We start from the raw sequence: 19,254 nt of genomic DNA on the forward strand, positions 1-19,254 counted from the left end.
AGGAGGCCTTGGATAACACATATAAGAAGATAACCACGGTCGTAGTGGCTGGATCTATGAGTAATTGTCCCTGGTTTATCATGATGGATTTCCTTTAAGAGAGTCTTATCCTAATGTTATGCCTCTTTTTTCCCTCTCTTACCTTACATAAGAAATAAATGTACAATTTGTTGCATTTTTAATAATATGTTTGTTAACCTCAAAGCCAAACCCCTCTCAGTAGGTCACAATATGTCTGTTGTAATAATATAGTAATACAGGCGGTCCCCTACTTAAGAACACCTGACTTACATACGACCCATAGTTACCAACGGACCTCTGAATGTTGGCAATTTACTGTACTTTAGCCTTAGGCTATAATAAACAGCTATAACAGTATCAGAGGTGTCTGTAATGAAGATTTATTGTTACTCCTGGTTCTTATGACAACCCAACATTTTTAAAATCCAATTATCACAGAGACCAAAAAAAAATTGTCTGGGGGTTACAATGATAAAGTATATAGTTCTGACTTACATACAAATTCAACTTAAGAACAAACCTACAGACCCTATCTTGTATGTAACCCGGGGACTGCCTGTAATAGTAGTAATAAAAAGTCCTAAAATATATTTAATTCAAATTGCAATAAAAACATAATGCCAACAGATGCAGACTATCTGGAGGATTTACATGACAATAGGAGAGATTTTGTATATTTCTAAACAGTTATTGGCAAAAAATAGAGCAGCGTCATGAGCCGGCCTGTACACTGGTGGACACAATGCTCCCCCTGCTGGACTATTATGCATTCTTATATTTATTTATGGAACTATGCATGTGATCAAACAATATGGAGTGTATCCTTTCTTTGTAATTCTCCACCCTTAGGGAATAAGACAGAATAAGCAAATGTTTGATTACGTGTGAAACGCTTAGAGAAATGTTCCATTGAAGGAAAATGAAATTATGGACAAAAGAGTGCGGTGTATTCAGGTTGTTGTTCTCTTTCTGAAAGATTAATTACCTTCCTGCTGACTAGAGCTGAAAGGAGAGAATGGATATAAACACTTATCTAAAACGCAGGTTTAATTACTTCTAAATATAACCATATAATGTGGACGTCTGTCACCAGAACAATGGTTGTTTGCTGCATTCTGTAACATGATCAAACTCATCTTTGCTGTCACCAAACATTCATATATCCAGATAAAAATAAACGCAAGAGAAACATTTCGCTATATACCTGCCGAAAGAAAAAACTTAAACTCACCTTTTCCTTTTTTTGGGATGAATATCTACATCCTGAACGCCTGTCCCAGTACACATAACTGTCTATAACTGAACATCCTTCACATCTGATAATCTAGATCACTTTATTATCTGCTATTTTATAAACCCCCGGAATGAATGGTTATGAATGACTACACTATAGATTGCAGGTTTTTGGGGGAATGGCTGATGAGTGAATTAATTGCTGGGATTTCCTGTGTTCCGTGTAATTTAAGGGGTAGTACGACAAACAAAAAACCATAAAGGGGTGTTCCCATTTCGGATAATTAAAGTTATTGTTTGTATGAGAAAAAAAATTGACATTATACTTTGTGTCGATTCCTTACGGTTTTCTGACTCTCTGCTTGCTGTACTTCTATAGAAAGCTTCATTGTTTACTTCCACAGCTCGTTAGAGGGTATCAGAGCTGTGTGTTATAACGAGCTGTGCACCTGAGTGACCATGGTCACATTTCTGTCCACTGGAAATAAACAATGAAACTTTCTACAGAAGGACAGCAAGCAGAGATCTGGAAAACCATGAGGAATTGATACCGAAGGTATATTGGAAAATTGTATAATTTTTCATCATACAAACAATAACATTAATTTGCTGGAATGGGAACACCCCTTTAAGGGGGCCCATAAGGTTATGTTTCTTCCATAAGACAAGATCAGTGCTACAAATGATACCTGGATGACTGATTTTGCATTGTGATCCAGCAGCGTAAAATTACACCTCTGCTGTGCTCAGGAAAAACTGAAAATGAGTGGCCATCCACAGTAGAGATACACCGTTTTTTTTACACTAGATACAATACTGCAGCCTGACAAAATAGAAAACCTGCAGGTGTAAACAGAACCTAAGAGCAAACAAGCTACAGATGCTTCGTGTACGTACCATGGACAGAGCCTCAGTGACTGTGGTGTTAGCCTGCTCCACCACTGCCTCGGCCTGCTCAATGGTACTTTTAATACCTGAATGAGCTTGCACAGCATTTGTAGCATTCAATGAAATATTCCTCACATCTGAAAGAGAACTAAACATAGAGATCTGGCATAAATATTAAAGAATACTAATATTTTTACTACAAAATACTGGATAAAATTGTTCAAAACTTTGGCTTAATTTTCTTTCTAAAAAGTTCACTATATGCATTACATTACATCTATTATGTGTTTTAGACCATTTTTTTTTATTTGCCCAACAATGGGAGTGACTGATCAATAAAGTCAAAACACATTCATAAGCGTACTTAAGTAAGAGAAGATGGAGAACAAGTATTTGATAACTCTAGAATGCAGATGTCCTTGACTCTCGTCTCACCTGCTTTGAAATGGCACATAATTTCGGGTTCCATTATATACAGAATAGGATACTAATCCAGCTATGCAGGCTTTGGATAATGTAGTAGGACTATACCATAGAGCATGTACCTGTTTAGAGAATCAGCAAGGCTCTGTAAAGCCGCTGCATGGTCTTCAGCTTTATAGACCAAATCAAGATTATCTCTCTTGGACATTTGCAGCACCAGTTCATCCACATGGTGTCTTAGCTTGGTATTCCACATGATCAACTCTTCCTGGTGCACCTCCAAAACCTATAGATACATAGTGGGGTGTATATGTTACACACATGAACATAAATGTGAGAGCACCAACATTACAATAAGACCTTCTTTATGATGGGTTAAAATGAAATACATACGGATGTTGCATTAATGGTGTCTTCTGCAAGTAGAACTGCCTCATCAACCAGGCCAAGCCCTTCTTCAATTAACATCACAGAACGATTCTTGTTTTCCTGGAGAGTAAGCTTTTTCATCTGTAGATGGACATCATACAATTCATTATTTATGTATCCTTAAATTCTCAAAAAGAGACAACTCATCACATGAAGTGACAGGGCATCTTTAAGGTAAGAGCTGTGAATCTGTGGAATAGCCTGCCTCAGGCGCTGGTCACAACAGGGACAGCAGAGAGCTTTAAGAAGGGTCTAAATGTCTTTTTGCATCAAAATAACTTTGACGGTTCTATCATAATATAAAACAGTTTGCCTTATATCTCTTGCTCATCCAATCCCTCCCCTTCCTTGGTTGAACTTAATGGACAATCCACAAGTTATTTACCAATGATGGCCCCGCCGAGCATCCCGCACAGCCGAATACAAGGAGAGGCAGCGGCCCCTTACTGTACCCAGCAGGGGCATGTGCAGCATTTATTTCTACTCCAGGCCCTCCCTGAGGTAGAAATAAATGCAACTGGCAGAGAGTGCACAGACGCTGGGACAGGAACGTCCGTGTCGGCCTACCACCGATTGGTCACATCCCCCTACACGCCCCTCCAAAGCCCCTGGCTTGGAGGTGGCGGAAAGGGGAAAATAATCGAAAGTGCTAGCAATAAACTAGAATTTGCGATTATTTAGGGTTTCTATGCGACTGGCGTGGTGCAGAAGCCCTGATAAGTACCCCTTCTGTATGTCTTTATTTCAACCATATTAACTATATTATGTATATTATACATATGGATAAAAACACAGATAACTTACATTGAAATTATTGAGATTGTTTTGGATGGGAATCAGCAGACGCTTGGTGTGGTTGGTGTTGGAAGCAGATTCTTGGATAAAGTCTTGAGCTATAAATAATCTGTTGTTGTGTTGTTCTATTGAGTTTTCAAGACTCTTCTTCAACCTCAATAAGTCTTTATGTGGCTTCTCATAAACATTCTGAACTCTTGATAACAAATCTTCACAATCTCTGTTGGATTTTCACAAATAAAATAACTATCCTGAGATATCTGATGAATACAAACCTAGCAAATTATACGACCTCAGTAATATCTTGAATGAGAGATGAAGTGATCCTGCTTGATCCCCACACATACAGTTAGACTGTGTCTTTTATGGAACGAAAGCTCCACCAATCAGCTGAGCAGTGGGGGTGCCAAGTAGTGATCAGTGACCATCATCAATCTGATATTCATGACATTTTCAAAAAAAAAAACAGGTCATCAAAAGTGTTTTGGTCAAATTAGAAATGTTAGAAAACTTACTTGAGGTTTTTGGTAGAATTTTGGTAATGATCATTGAAGCTATTCACACTCATGGATTCCAGTTTAGAAGAAACATCCTTTTGGTAATCACTGAGAGCCTTTTCAGAAAGATGGACATCATTGCCTATTGTCTCATTCAAACTTTCTGCTACTTCTATAAGAACTGAAAAAAGTTGAGATAAATTATTAAAGAGTTTTATTACCGTATTTGAGTATAGTTTTTATTTGTTCATTTAATTTCTACATATTCAAGGACCGGATATTTAGATCTTACCTTTAACAGTTGTCTGCATTTTGTCAATGAATCCCATAAGTTCTTGGCTCCTGTTCAGGGTGCTGAGTGTGGAATTTTGCACATTGTGCCCATCTTGTATTATCTGTGTCATCTTTCAGAAAATAAATAGAATAATCACTTGCCTCAAATAAATACAGACTGACATTTAGGCACAAAATACATAAGGTTCCTTGGCACCTATTTTCTTGAATAACAACATAAAGGGAGAATCAAAACAATAGTTAATGGGTTGTACAGGATAATTTTAGTTTTTTATTGATGGCTTTTTTATCTCTGGCAGTCCTATAAATTGAATTATATGAATGAAAGCAATGTATTGCTGAAATCTACCATTAAAATCAAGCACATTAAACCATGGCATTTACTCATAGATCCTGGCATTGTGAAATGGTAACCTTCTTATATTTCTTATTCATTGCTTACTTCCTTATGAGCAAGAAGGGCTCTGGAAGCATTACCAGTGTTGTAGATTCACAGGCTGTTATACTGTGCAAGGAGAACTTCCCCCTCCCACTGTGTGCTGAAACTTCCTCTGCTGCCATAATATGAAAGCAGGCAGAGAGAGGGAGTAAGTGCTGTCGGGGCAGGGGGTGTGAAGCCAGGGCATAGATGGGCTCTGGTAATGCCCTCCAGAGCCATTCAGGCTCATTAGAATAATTTTACAAGTTGATTTTGGAGGGAAGGAGGCCATGGAAAATAAATATAAGCCACAGTCATGGTGCCTGGATCTATGAGTAAGTGTCTCTTATTTATCATGATGGATTTGGTGTTAGTTTCTTTAAAAGCTCCATTCACTGCCTTGGAGATAACTTTAAAAACCCTGGAGTGATAGTAATTAAAGAAACATAAATGAAATATAATAGAATGCATGTTATTTATTCTTATAAATTACTTACTCTTGCATAAAGTATATCTGTTTCTTTAGATACAGTAGCCAGTTTTTCAGAAGTCTGGTCCAAAGCCTGAGGAGTTACTGAGTTTGTGTTGACCGAGTCCTATACAAAATATTAAAAACAAGTTAGGCGTAAATTTTTAAATCTACTTGATGAATATTGCATTTTTTTTTTTTATATAATTGATAACGCAAAATAAAATAATTGTACACTATTTAGAAGGGTGATTCAGTACTTCTGGTAAAATGTGGCCAATGGATGATGCTTGGAATGACAGTTTTCAAGGTATACAAATGTCCCTTTCTGCACTTTTGCACCACATGCAACAAATGTTTACAAAAAATTTGCAAATTTGCTCAAATGACTTCTTAATTATACTGGCTTGTCGTATGCCACCTGCGCAAATTACTGCTGCCACCTGTGACTGGCATTGAAAAAACATTTTGTGTGTAGAGGGACCAAAAAGTGTAGACTGGCAGGGACTCAGCAAGGTTTGGTCTGGTAGCATCAGTCAGGGGAATGATTTCTCTATTAACCCATTATCAGCATTCTGTAGATTTCTCCCTTATCACCCCCTTCAAACTGGAATCTCACTATGAGCAGAAACAGAACTGTGAAATGACAGAGAAGCAGTCACCATTAGTAAGCAATGCTGCATCTAGGCATATAATCTACTGCAGCCTCCTAAATAGCATTGTAATTACAGTTTTATGACTGCTTTATTACTGTCACATTTGGCTCAATAGAGATTTGGAACAAATTATTCTAAATAGAATCTTAAAAACATTTATACGATAACACAAAAGAGCGTCTCTGTATTTGTCAATCAATATGCTAGCGAAGAAAGAAGTCTTATTTATTGCTAATTAAGGACACATGATCAACAATATTACCGTAACATGAATAATTTCTTTTTTTTACAGGTGAATGTTAACTACCATTATAATATAGATAAGGAAGGCTCAACTTAGGTGAGTATATATACTTAGCGTGCATTGAAAAAAAATACCAGGATATCACTGGAATAAAACAATAGGAATAAAACTTAAATGGATATAAGGCAAATTTGTTTTTAGAAAACCCCTTTGTTAGGAAATAACAATCATTGTTATTCCGAATGTGAACTAATGTTTATTGGAATGACTATTTATTAGTATTAATGAATATGATCTCAGATATTTGTGACACCTAACTCCTACCTCTAGGACTCTATTTGACCCTTTCCTACCATGCATGCACTGGCAGAATGGAAAGGTTGCCATTTTTTTAACAAACACATCCATAATATATGAAAGATTTTGACCTTAAAAGCTGTTGTCATGCATGAGAATTTATGTTTTGGGCCCTAAGTGGCATGAAAAGAACACAGAACTTCAGTGGTGATGTCACCTCGACAAACCTGTCACTGCCTTATATGAGCCACAACCACCTGTCCCCATTGTTTGTTATTGACCGGACATTACTGCTGACCCTTTCGATATCAATAGAGGTCAGTGTTGGCGGGAGGCGTAGCGGTATACTGGAGGTAAGGATGTAGGTAAGTTTTTTACACCACCTGGTGCTCATAAGAAGAAAAAAGTTACAAACACTGACAATGCCTTAGTCATATGTGAGTAATTGTTTCCCATTAGTGATTGTGAGCCCAAAAAGTGTGGAGACTACACTGAGATAAGATTTACATCTGTTCCTTGTTTTCGACCACTCATGCTTTTGGCTCTTAATAACTGATGCAAATCATAGTTTGTGTTACTGTAGGTCCCTCCTACTCACTTCTATAATACTACACTCCAAAACTAAATTTTATGGATGTGCAATGTCTGTGGTTGAACTATTTTAGAGGTAAAGTTGCCATAACCCCAAATTACAGAAAACCTTAATACTGCCTTTCTCTATGGGGATAAAAGCTGCAGGCGACCATAAAAACACTGTAAAAAAAATCAGTTTTAATAGTAAAGCACCAAAAGGCATCCATGAGCGGCATGCAGGGGTTTGACCCCAGATTATCAGCAGTTCTATGTTGCTGACTTGCTCTAGTCTTAATGATACAATAGAAATGACAGGGTTTATTCCAGTTTTCAGTCTAATAACAATCTTTTACATGAATTTTTAGTAAAACCATTTTTACAATCTCATGAGTTTTGGTGTATTATTATTATTATAATATTAGTTTCATCTCTAAACAATTCTCCAGTTGATGGCGTGAACATTGCTTTATCGTAAAACAAATCATACTGCATATTACAATGATATTTCCTTGTAGCCTATGGCAGTTCTAGAGCAGATATACTAAGAAATAAGACTTGATTAAAATGTAGCATACAGCGCTCTTAACTGCTTCCTCTTTGGAAATCCAATTTAAGCAGAGACTTTGCCATCATAAATATCACAAATTAAATTTCTGCTAGTTTGTTCCATCTGGACATCATCATCCAGTGAGCATCTATGGGGTTTAATTACATTTCTTGACAAAGTGATTAAGGAGAATATCATATTTTTGTGATTTAGAGAAAACAAAAAGTGACCAGAAATTACAACTTTTATTAAGGCTGTATGTGTGTGTCAGTAGAGGAAACAATACAGAAGAAGAAAACTAAGCAAGAGATTGATTCTACTTACTGCCTTAAAGGTGTATACTCATCTGGACATTTAATGTAATTTCATCATGATATCAATGTCAGTACTCAAGTAATAAAAAATGTAAACGTGCTTAGAAATAGCAATTGAAGATAGGAAGTCATTGGTTACCTTCATATTTGAAGTCATGCTTTCCAGATTTGACATGAAACCATGAGGCACCACAACGATTCCAGTGAAGTTCATAGAGAAAATAACCTTATGTAAATCATCCAGATCATCTAGTAGTGGTCCTGTGCAGTCGTCGTCACAAGCTGGGGAAGACAGCGGAAAAGAGTTCTTTACACATAATATTCATTCTGCAGGTAAGCAACACTTATCAAACCTTATAAGGTGACCTTATAGGTCACTTATAACACCAGCACTGCTTTTATATTGAAGTGATAAAGAAATTATTCATGCCAAAAATAGAAATCTTAATTCATGTAAAGTTTAAAGCTTCATACAAAAGGACAAAAGCCGCTATGGGAAAGCCACAAATCAGGGTCATCTACAAAATCGGGTAAGTGCTTTAACACAAAATGCAACTTGTTTTTTCAACTAAAGTTATCTACTCCTTTGGGGACCTGTATGAGCAAATTTTTTACTTTTTATAATAATAGGACGATGTGAAATATCCTCAAAATCAAACTGTCATGCAACTTCTATATGCTATTTTATAGATTGTAATTGTATCGACACACAGTTTATACAGCGTCTAACTTACATATGCACTGCTGGTCCAGAAGAATGTGTCTAACTTCACAGGTGTCACACAGCCGTCCAGTCACCCCCGGCTTACAAGAGCACTGGCCAGTTATTCTATCACAGTCATTATTCAATGAACCAGCAGGATTGCAGTCACATAACTGGCAGCTTCCATCAGGCTCCATAGGATTGCCAAAGTAGCCAAGAGAACACCTAGGTGTAAGAAAACCACAGTGGTTAAATTATATTTTACAATAAGTTATTGTTTATTGTTACAGCCACTTGCTAGCATAGAAAATGGTCCAGAAACATTCCCTTGAAAAAAGTGATTATATACTAGGGGCTGTAAATCATCCGCCATCTAAAAAATAATAACATAAAATAAAACACTATTACTGCGTAATAGGATAAACTGGGTAATCCATGGGGTTATGTTATTGATGGGAGACGCCACTTGGCAACCCAGAACATAATGGATGAAATCTATCATCAGGGTAATGTGTAAAGTCATCTGATGTCTTTGGTAGCAAAGTGTAAGTAAATTTTTTCGCAGATGTTGCATGATGTTTTTTAGGTTTTATGTTTCTTTAAAAGTGTTGATATAAAAGTGTCTGATTGCTGGAAGCAGAGGTTGAATTAATGCCTGTACAAGCGCCACAGATACTTGGACAGGCAATTTTACTTCTTCAAAAAGTTCTCATGGGAATTAAACATTTTTTAGTTAGGAGCGCAAGCTGGAGCTACATAATGTTCCTTTACTGCCCCTGCTCACGGCCCCAATGGAAGGTCATGTGACAGTAATTCTGTTCTGATTCTCCGTTTACAAGACCTCTATTGCAGTGGCTGCTGCATTGAAGGACCTATCAGTATGGACTGTGATGCACTGTGCCATCAGCAGAATAGATGGATTCTATAATGTGATGTTACCATGAGATCACTGTTATATGTGATCTGTATAAGGCAACACAGATAATCTGCTCCATGCTAACTTCTGGCCCGGTTAAAAATTTTATGTAATAAAATCCTATGGAGTATTTGTATTACTGAAAATATATAAATATATAAAATACTCTTCAAAAATAAGAGGAGTATTGTGCAGCCTTTGGCTGGAAGCCCATAAGCCATGTCAACAAGGGATCAGGAGAAGGAAGCACCAGAAGTCCTCTGAAGGGCAACATTAGGACTGGAAAATAAGAGTCCTGTAAGTTATCACTAAAGTCTCGCAAAAGGAAATAGAATACAGTAGTCCTGAGATATTAAACTGCTTGATACTCTCCTATTAAGTAAGATTGCAAAAGTGAATTTCGTGCAGACAACTAAGGCAGTGGGTGGGGTGGATCAACCAATAGTACTCCCAATGTATATATAAACTATATTTATATAGTTAAAGACGGACCCCTCTGCCCACTGTGACCTCAGATGAAGCTCTCTGGATGCTTTAGTATAGTCCCAGACAGCAAAAAGTTTTGAAACTCCAATTGTCACTGGGGCAACAAAAATTTTTCGTCTGGATCTATCATTATAAAATATACAGTTTCGACTTACATACAAATTCAACTTAAGAACAAAAATACTGAATCTTGTATGTAATCCGGGGACTACATGTGTATACATATAGGCCTATTGCTCTTTACTGTTATACCTGCTAAATCTGACCTATATTATCTAAACAGGGTAACTATGCCCAAAACTTTTTGAAAGACTGTATAATTTTTGGTTAACCACCCGGGGCCTTGAGAGATATCCTTGCATGCCCACTGTGATCAAAGAGGCTGGGTTTAAAGCTGACAACTTGTGTCCAAAATTATCTTTGTAAACTTGTACAACAAGCTGATGTTGCATTACTTAGTTAGGCCTCATGCACACGAACGTATGCCTGCATGGCTACAGCTGGGCAGGCATACATCCGTTGCGATGGAGAGGAGGACTTAATGCACGGCCCGTAACACGGGGAAAGATAGGAGATGTTCTATCTTTTCTCCATGTAAGGAGTGGTACGGTGCCGCACATGTGTGGTACATTAACTCTCCGTGTGGTCATTGACGTCTATCGGGGATGTATGTATTGCATTGCATTGTATGTATTACGTACCCCCGGCGGTGTGATACATACCGTTCACAGTATTTTCCTTCATATCCAGGCAGACAGGCATCACAACGGAAATCATTGGCCCCTTCAAGAACACAAGTAGGACTGAAACTGAAAGCAGAGATAGTAGCATTTGATCATTGGAGACCGGTAAGTTGGAAAACTCCTGAACTAACATGTTTACTGTGCATAAAATAAGAGACCAGGAAAATCAATTGATGCAAACACATATGTATGTACCAAATTGTAGTAAACTGTATGGAAATAATCATGAATAAATTTAAGAAACAATTCAGTGACAGATATAAATCTTATGAATTACCTTTTTGAGTTGCCTTTTGGGCAGGCGCACAGAGAGCAATCCGAGATTGACCCAGTCACTGTGCCATAGTAACCAGGGGCACAGATATGGCAATTATGTCCAGCAGTATGATCTCTGCAACCCTGCGAAATTGGAAGAAAAATGAAAAAATATTGTCATGTGGAAGAGAGGAAAACTTGCAGTACAGTAAAACTCTATGGGGGGGGGGGGGATTCATCATTACAATTTGTCTCTGACTTTGTTGTCTATGTTCAATTCCATTTTTGTTTTATCTGAATTCATCAAGTGAGTCTATGTATATTGTTGTATTTTTTTTGGGGGGGGGGTTTGGTTGGTCACATAATACATTTTTTTTTACGTTTCTCGCAAAATGTTCTTTTTTATGTCGCACATGTTTCTCTAAGGAGCAATTGGTCTTGGCAAATTTGGGAGTGGCTTTTGTCCTATTTCTTGCACCAAAACAAAGCCAAACAGTGACAAAAAAGACAATCATGTAGATATAGCGTTGGTGCAGAAATAAGTTGGTGCACTCTGCCACAGCAGTGCAGGGGGCACCCGATTAATAAATAGGGTGCGCCACACTTCCGCCACACTTCATGAAACTGGTACACACTGCACCCTCCACAGGCAAACTGCACCAAGTGCATTGTTTTTGATAAATGTGTAAATACAAACCTGGCACTGCCACAGTCATGTAAACTAGTCCCAATGGAAAAACCGTTTACAACATTAAAAACTTCTGTGAATTATATGGTACAGAAACAAGGAGGAATTAATATTTTCATGGCTGGTCTAGGGCCTATAGAAAGGAGACACCTGGGTTACTGGGTAGTACAGGGGACCTTTATCATGGTTTCTACGTCAGAAAACTGGCAATGCCTAGCGAACCACCAGCAATTGCAATTATTATCCTATTTGCATCGGTTCCATGCCAAAGGCATGAGGACCAAGTCAAAATTTTTTATTTAAAGGCGTTTTCCCATGAATCAAAGTTACACAGGATAGGGCTTAACTTGCTGATGGGTGGGGTTATCAGTGATGAGACCCCACAGGTCACAAAAATGAGCGGCCCGATGGGGTCCCAGTTACTTTAGTCGGACCCCTCGTTGCTCCAGGGGAGTAGTGAGGCAGACGGCTGCACATGACCACTCTGCTCCATACATCTTCATGGAGCTGGCCGAAATTGCTGAGCGCCGCACGGTATTTCGATTGACATGTATGGAGCAGAAAAGTCATGGGCGGCCACCTGCTCAATTACTCTCCGGGAGCCACGAGGGGTCCGACTGAGGAAACTGAGACCCCATCGGACCACTCATTTTCGTGATCAGTGGGAGTCTCATCATTGAGACCCCACCGGTCAGCAAGTTAGGTTCCCTGGACCAGCTCATCTAGTCCTCCTTGCAGTGAAAACAGACAGGGGACCGTTTAAATAACACCACCGTACATCCCAACTTTGCACAATATGATCCTTAAACTTGTTTGATTGTGCTTCTAGGTTCGCAAAACTCTAAAGTTGTTCCGGACCTGGGAATGTCCTTATATTTCCTCCTTAGCTTGTGTGTTTCTCAAGGCTGCTGCTCATTTTCACTTTCTTTAACTTTAGGCCAAACTCTAGTTTTGAAGACTTTGAGATTTATAGAGCTCACCATCGTTGTCTAGCAAGATTTATGCGTTTGCATTGTCAGAAGTTTACAATCCATTTCACTGTGAAAACCTAATTAGAGGATAAAAAACTTGCTGTCCTAGATATTGCCTGCCTCATTTAATAAATGTCTCCTGGCTGCTACAGCACCGACAGCAGCTGATATACTACTAAATGGACTATAACAAGTGAGTCAGCTCATTAAAATAAACTATATTGGTATATATTCAGCTCCGTGAAACTTACCATACATTCTCCAGTATGTGGATCACAGGCCTCGCTGTGGTTACTGCACTGACAAGGCACACAGGGGGCAATGTATGGCTGAGCCTTCAGGAGGTTCACTTCTGTCACTTGCTCTCTGTAGTATCCAGGTGCACACTCCTGGTGATGGAAAGGGTAACAGTTCTTATATGGGGCACAACTATTAATCAGTAAATGAACACAAAGTGAATAATGTTGTACAAGTCACCTGGCAGGAGAGTCCTGTATACCCAGGAGGACATTCACAGATCTCGATAAGATTAGCTGCCTCTCGGCCAGAATGCATCTCAGATGCTTCCACTGCAATGTCCATTGAGATATTCGATATCCTATTGATAGTAAAATACAATATGTAATACACATATGTATACACATTAAAGAGAACCTTTCACAGCATCCTTAAAAAAGTGTTGCTCCAATGAATGAGGCGCAGCTAACCCCATCTAAGAATAAATCCTGTTGGCACCAAATATGCAAATTAGATTTTGATGACTCAAATACTCAAAAGACTCAATTGTCTGGAGGAGTAAGATTAAGAAAGTAGAGCAAGCCCTCATTCTGGGCTATGGGTGGGTAGCTTTCTAGAAAGAACCTGAAAACACACAGGTGTTTAGTGGAATTTCACTCCTTCTCTAAAATCCTTCAAGCTACCGTATATACTCGAGTATAAGCCGAACCAAGCACAAGCCAAGACCCCTAATTTTACCACCATAAACTGGGAAAACCTATTGACTTGAGCATAAGCCGAGGCTTGGAAATGCATTGGTAACAGTCTCCAGTATATAGCCATCCAGCCCCCTGTAGTATATAGCCAGCCCCAAGAAGTATATAGCCGCCCCAAGTAGTATATAGCCAGCTGCAAGTTGTATATAGCCAGCACCAAGTAGTATATAGCCAGCCCCCAGTAGTATACAGCTAGCCAGCCCCATGTAGTTATACAGCCAGCCCCATGTAGTATACAGCCATCCAGTCCCCAGTAGTATACAGCCAGCCAGCCCCAATGTAGTATACAGCCAGCCCCCATGTAGTATACAGCCAGCCCCCATGTAGTATACAGCCAGCCAGCCCCCAGTAGTATACAGCCAGCCCCATGTAGTATACAGTCAGCCCCATGTAGTATACAGTCAGCCCCATGTAGTATACAGCTAGCCCCCAGTAGTATACAGCTAGCCCCCAGTAGTATACAGCCAGCCCCCAGTAGTGTACAGCCAGCCCCCAGTAGTGTACAGCCAGCCCCCAGTAAGGTACAGCCAGCCCGCCCAGCACATTAAAAAAATAATGGTGACTCCTCTTCTATATGTTGTAGTAGCTGGCAGAGACGCGTTCGCATGATTTCCCGGCCGGCACACACTATGACGTCATTAGCAGCGAAAACTGCTGCATCGTTGTGTGCGCCGGCTGGCAGATCGCATGGACGCGACTACAGCATAAAGAAGATAGAAGAGGAGCCACCTGGAGCCGCACTGTGGATTGGGAGCTACGTGGAGCATCGGCGTTAGAGGGTGAGTACGTAAGTTTTTTTTCTGACTTGAGTATAAGCCGAGGTGAGGTTTTTCAGCACATTTTTTTCATACACGAGTATATACGGTACTTTGTTTGTAGGTCTGCCCCTTACAATCTACAATCCGGCAAATGGACACCCCTATGTGACTTAAATGACTGTACCCACTGTATATGAGAGAAATACTGTACCTGCTCTGCTGCACTCCATAGCCATATGAAGCCTTTATAAGAATGTAGTCAATGTTGCTTAGAACAGACATGAAATCCTTCCTTGTAACTGTCTTTTCAGACATAGAGTTATGGTATTTCCAATTATCCTACAGTGGAAATATAGAGAATATACATTTATGTTACCCTCCATTAAATACACATAATACATTGTAGACTGAATAGTTTAGTGTATCTGGAGTTACAATAACCGAAGAATGTATTACACCTTACAACAACACATTTCAGGACTACATATACCTGTGGGGATCTGATGCTGTCCTGTACATGATAAATGACCATGCTTATAATATGCACATTGCTCATTTTTCTTACCTCCCTCATGTGAAGTTGGATCTCACTCCTGATACCAATTGCAGGACTTGGTTTATCCATATGAATAGTCAGTTTTCTGAGTTGACCTCCTCTCATTATAATGTGTGGCTCCAAAGCCGAAGGATCAGAATCAGAAAGTGCATAATATGTAATGATGTATTTCAATACCCCTCCATAGGCCATTAGCTGTCAGAGATTGCAAGAAGATGCATGTGTTACATATAAAATGTCAAATATTTATTAATAAACATTTGAGAAAAGAAAGTGAATATGAAGTTGAATGGAAGGTGAGCTGCAGTTCCCTAGAACAGCCACTATACAATGGACAGAGCCTTCTGTTTCCTTCTCGAACAAGATACCAGTAGAGGTAAAAACTCGGACCTATAGATCAAGGTTGTAGCCTCCATGGATCTATATATCAAAGTTATAGCCTACATAAAACTATATATTAGGGTTGAAGCCTCCATGGATTTTATAAATAAAGATTATTATTATTATTATTATTATTTAAATATCAGGGCTGTAGACGACGTGGGTCTATATCTCAGGGTTGTAGTTTACATAGAACTCTATATCAAAATTGTAGCCTCCATGGATTTATATATCTGGGTTGTAGCCTCTATGGGTCTATATACCGTATATACCGGCGTATAAGACGACTTTTGAAGACAGAAAAATCTTCTGTCTTCTCTGGGGTCGTCTTATACGCCGGGTCCCGGTGCATGGAGAGGGCTCACGGGCTGAGCCCTCTCCATAGCCGGTAAGTCTTTGCTGCATATTGCAGCAAAGGCTTACTGGTAACACCCGCGATCGGTGCAAGCACCGATCGCGGGTGTTTGCACAGCGATGGCTGCCGGCAGCCTCAAAAAGACATCGGGGCGCATACTCACCCTCCGTTGGCCCCGATGTCCGCGCTGTGCTGTCTTCAGTCTTCCGCGCCGTCTTCTTTCTTCTGCTGGGCGCCGCCATGCTTTTCCCCGGGACGGCGCCTAGTATGACGTCAGCAGCGGCGCGTCATACTAGGCGCCTGCCGGGGAAGATCAATGGCGGCGACCGGCAGAAGAAAGAAGACGGCGTGGAACACTGAAGACGAGCCGCGCAGACATCGGGGGAGCAGCGCAGCACATCGGGGCCACCGGAGGGTGAGTATATAAGTTTTTTTTTTTTTTTTAATGCTGGGCTGGGCTGGGCTGTGCTGTATACTACTGGGTGCTGGCTGTATACTACTGGGGGCAGTGCTGTATAGTACTGGGGGCAGAGCTGTATACTAATGGGGGCAGTGCTGTATACTAATGGGGGCAGTGCTGTATACTACTGGGGGCAGTGCTGTATACTACTGGGGGCAGAGCTGTATACTAATGGGGGCAGAGCTGTATACTAATGGGGGCAGTGCTGTATACTACCGGGGGCTGTGCTGTATACTACTGGGGGCAGTGCTGTATACTACTGGGGGCAGAGCTGTATACTAATGGGGGCAGTGCTGTATACTACTGGGGGCAGAGCTGTATACTAATGGGGGCAGTGCTGTATACTAATGGGGGCAGTGCTGTATACTACCGGGGGCTGTGCTGTATACTACCGGGGGCTGTGCTGTATACTACCGGGGGCTGTGCTGTATACTACCGGGGGCTGTGCTGTATACTACCGGGGGCAGTGCTGTATACTACCGGGGGCAGTGCTGTATACTACCGGGGGCAGGCTGTATACTACTGGGGGCTGTGCTGTATACTACCAGGGGCTGTGCTGTATACTACCGGGGGCTAGCTGTATACTACCGGGGGCAGGCTGCATACTACCGGGGGCTGTGCTGTATACTACTGGGGGCTGTGCTGTATACTACTGGGGGCTGTGCTGTATACTACTGGGGGCTGTGCTGTAATGGTAATGTTGTTGTTGTATGCCTTATGTTTATGAGCGACAGTTTTCCTGCTATATACCTGCATGTCATAAGAATTTACATTAAAAAAAGGACCATGTTAAATTCAAATCTGTTTTTTTTTAAATTTTTACCGGTGTTTTGTATGCGTTGGAAAAGGGGTAGTCTTATACGGCGAATATATCTTAAACTCTATATTTTAAACAGGAAAGTAGGGGGGTCGTCTTATACACCAGGTCGTCTTATACGCCGGAATATACGGTATCTGGTTTGTAGCCTCTATGGATCTATATATCAGTGTTGTTGTCTACATAGAACTTTATATCAGGGCTGTAACCTCCATGGATTTACATCAGTATTGTAGCATCCAGGGATTTATATACCAGGATTGTAGACTTCATGGATTTATCTATCAGGGTTGCAGCCTGCATGGATCTATAGATCAGGGTTGTAGCCTCCATGGATCTTGTAGCCTACCTAGAACTCTATATCAGGGCTGTAGCCTCTATGAATATTTATATCTTGGTTGTAGCCTCCATGGGTCTATATATATAAGGCCTGTAGCCTCCATGAATTTAGATATCAGGGTAGTAGCCTCATGGAATTATATATCAGGGTTGTAGCCTCCATGGAATTATATATCAGGGTTGTAGCCTTCATGGATCTATATATCAGGGTTGTAGCCTTCATGGATCTATATATCAGGGTTGTAGCCTTCATGGATCTATATATCAGGGTTGTAGCCTTCATGGATCTATATATCAGGGTTGTAGCCTTCATGGATCTATATATCAGGGTTGTGGCCTCCATGGATCTATATATCAGGGTTGTAGCCTTCATGGATCTATATATCAGGGTTGTTGCCTCCATGGATCTATATATCAGGGTTGTGGCCTCCATGGATCTATATATCAGGGTTGTAGCCTTCATGGATCTATATATCAGGGTTGTAGCCTCCATGGATCTATATATCAGGGTTGTAGCCTTCATGGATCTATATATCAGGGTTGTAGCCTCCATGGATCTATATATAAGGGCTGTAGCCTCCATGGGTCTATATATATAAGGGCTGTAGCCTCCATGGATTTAGATATCAGGGTTGTAGCCTCATGGAATTATATATTAGGGTTGTAGCCTGTACAGATTTATATATCAGGGTTGTAGCCTCCATGGATCTATATATCAGGGTTGTAGCCTCCATGGATCTATATATCAGGGTTGTAGCCTCTACAGATTTATATATCAGGGTTGTAGCCTTCATGGATCTATATATCAGGGTTGTAGCCTCCATGGATCTATATATCAGGGTTGTAGCCTCCATGGATCTATATATCAGGGTTGTAGCCTCCATGGATCTATATATCAGGGTTGTAGCCTCCATGGATCTATATATCAGGGTTGTAGCCTCTACAGATTTATATATCAGGGTTGTAGTCTCTACAGACAGTGTTGTAGCCTCCATAGATGTATATACCAGAGTTTTAGCTTCTATTGTCTCAGCTGCAGCAGTGAAAGGAACAGTAAAATAAACAGAAAAAGACTCAAAGAGCAGAAGTTCCAACGTCTCCTTGTATTCCCTGAATACCCCCCTAATTCACTGACCTTAGCACCAAGGAACTGCTCTGGTAACTTCCAGTAAAATGTATCTGATAAGAGATTCTGTCTGATGACCGATGCATCTAGCAGCATATCAACCTCCTCAGCAAACACTCCATCTGTTGTCCCATTCATATTACCCAGAGATACCACACGAAGAAGGGACTGGCCTGGGACCAGGGAAATCTAAAATACATTTCCATACATTGAATTCTGTTAGATTTAGAACTACATAAAGAACAATGTGAAAAATAAACAGTCTATATAGTCCAAGCGTTTTCTGTTGACATATTTGGGGTATTGCTGCAGATATGTTATCTGATTTATAAATTGCTACTTTGATTGAATTTTAGTGAAATGAAATAAACATTTGCCCCGGACGATACTTACAGGTATGTGCACATAGTCTTCAATCTCTGCACACAGCTCAGATACACCAGAACAGAAGCATGGCGAGCAACCAAGAGGGTTATCAGTACGGAGAGCAAAGGTCCCACTTTTGCATTCATTACAATAGCTGCCAATGACATTTTCCTGTAACATAAGAGGTTTAATATTCATATATTAATTGCTTATGCATATCCTTGCTCATTTTTATCACATTTCT

At 40.1% G+C, this 19,254-nt stretch overlaps 1 protein-coding gene across 1 annotated transcript in view; it reads right to left on the reverse strand.

Annotated features, from left to right (window-relative positions):
- Nucleotides 1-19,254, reverse strand: part of LAMA1 (laminin subunit alpha 1) — a 105,141-nt gene that overhangs the window by 34,009 nt on the left and 51,878 nt on the right. Inside the window, exons 24-40 of the mRNA XM_072152201.1 lie at nucleotides 19,038-19,181; nucleotides 18,654-18,833; nucleotides 15,176-15,361; nucleotides 14,822-14,949; nucleotides 13,338-13,458; nucleotides 13,112-13,249; nucleotides 11,224-11,345; nucleotides 10,926-11,012; nucleotides 8,833-9,026; nucleotides 8,238-8,380; nucleotides 5,496-5,594; nucleotides 4,579-4,690; nucleotides 4,305-4,467; nucleotides 3,799-4,009; nucleotides 2,959-3,075; nucleotides 2,688-2,851; nucleotides 2,152-2,290 (exon numbers count right to left, since the gene is read on the reverse strand). Of these exons, the coding sequence (XP_072008302.1) occupies nucleotides 2,152-2,290; nucleotides 2,688-2,851; nucleotides 2,959-3,075; nucleotides 3,799-4,009; nucleotides 4,305-4,467; nucleotides 4,579-4,690; nucleotides 5,496-5,594; nucleotides 8,238-8,380; nucleotides 8,833-9,026; nucleotides 10,926-11,012; nucleotides 11,224-11,345; nucleotides 13,112-13,249; nucleotides 13,338-13,458; nucleotides 14,822-14,949; nucleotides 15,176-15,361; nucleotides 18,654-18,833; nucleotides 19,038-19,181 (2,448 nt within the window). The remainder of the gene's footprint in view (nucleotides 1-2,151; nucleotides 2,291-2,687; nucleotides 2,852-2,958; nucleotides 3,076-3,798; nucleotides 4,010-4,304; nucleotides 4,468-4,578; nucleotides 4,691-5,495; nucleotides 5,595-8,237; nucleotides 8,381-8,832; nucleotides 9,027-10,925; nucleotides 11,013-11,223; nucleotides 11,346-13,111; nucleotides 13,250-13,337; nucleotides 13,459-14,821; nucleotides 14,950-15,175; nucleotides 15,362-18,653; nucleotides 18,834-19,037; nucleotides 19,182-19,254) is intronic.

Source organism: Engystomops pustulosus, chromosome 5 (assembly GCF_040894005.1).
Source record: "Engystomops pustulosus chromosome 5, aEngPut4.maternal, whole genome shotgun sequence".
NCBI lineage: Eukaryota > Metazoa > Chordata > Amphibia > Anura > Leptodactylidae > Engystomops > Engystomops pustulosus.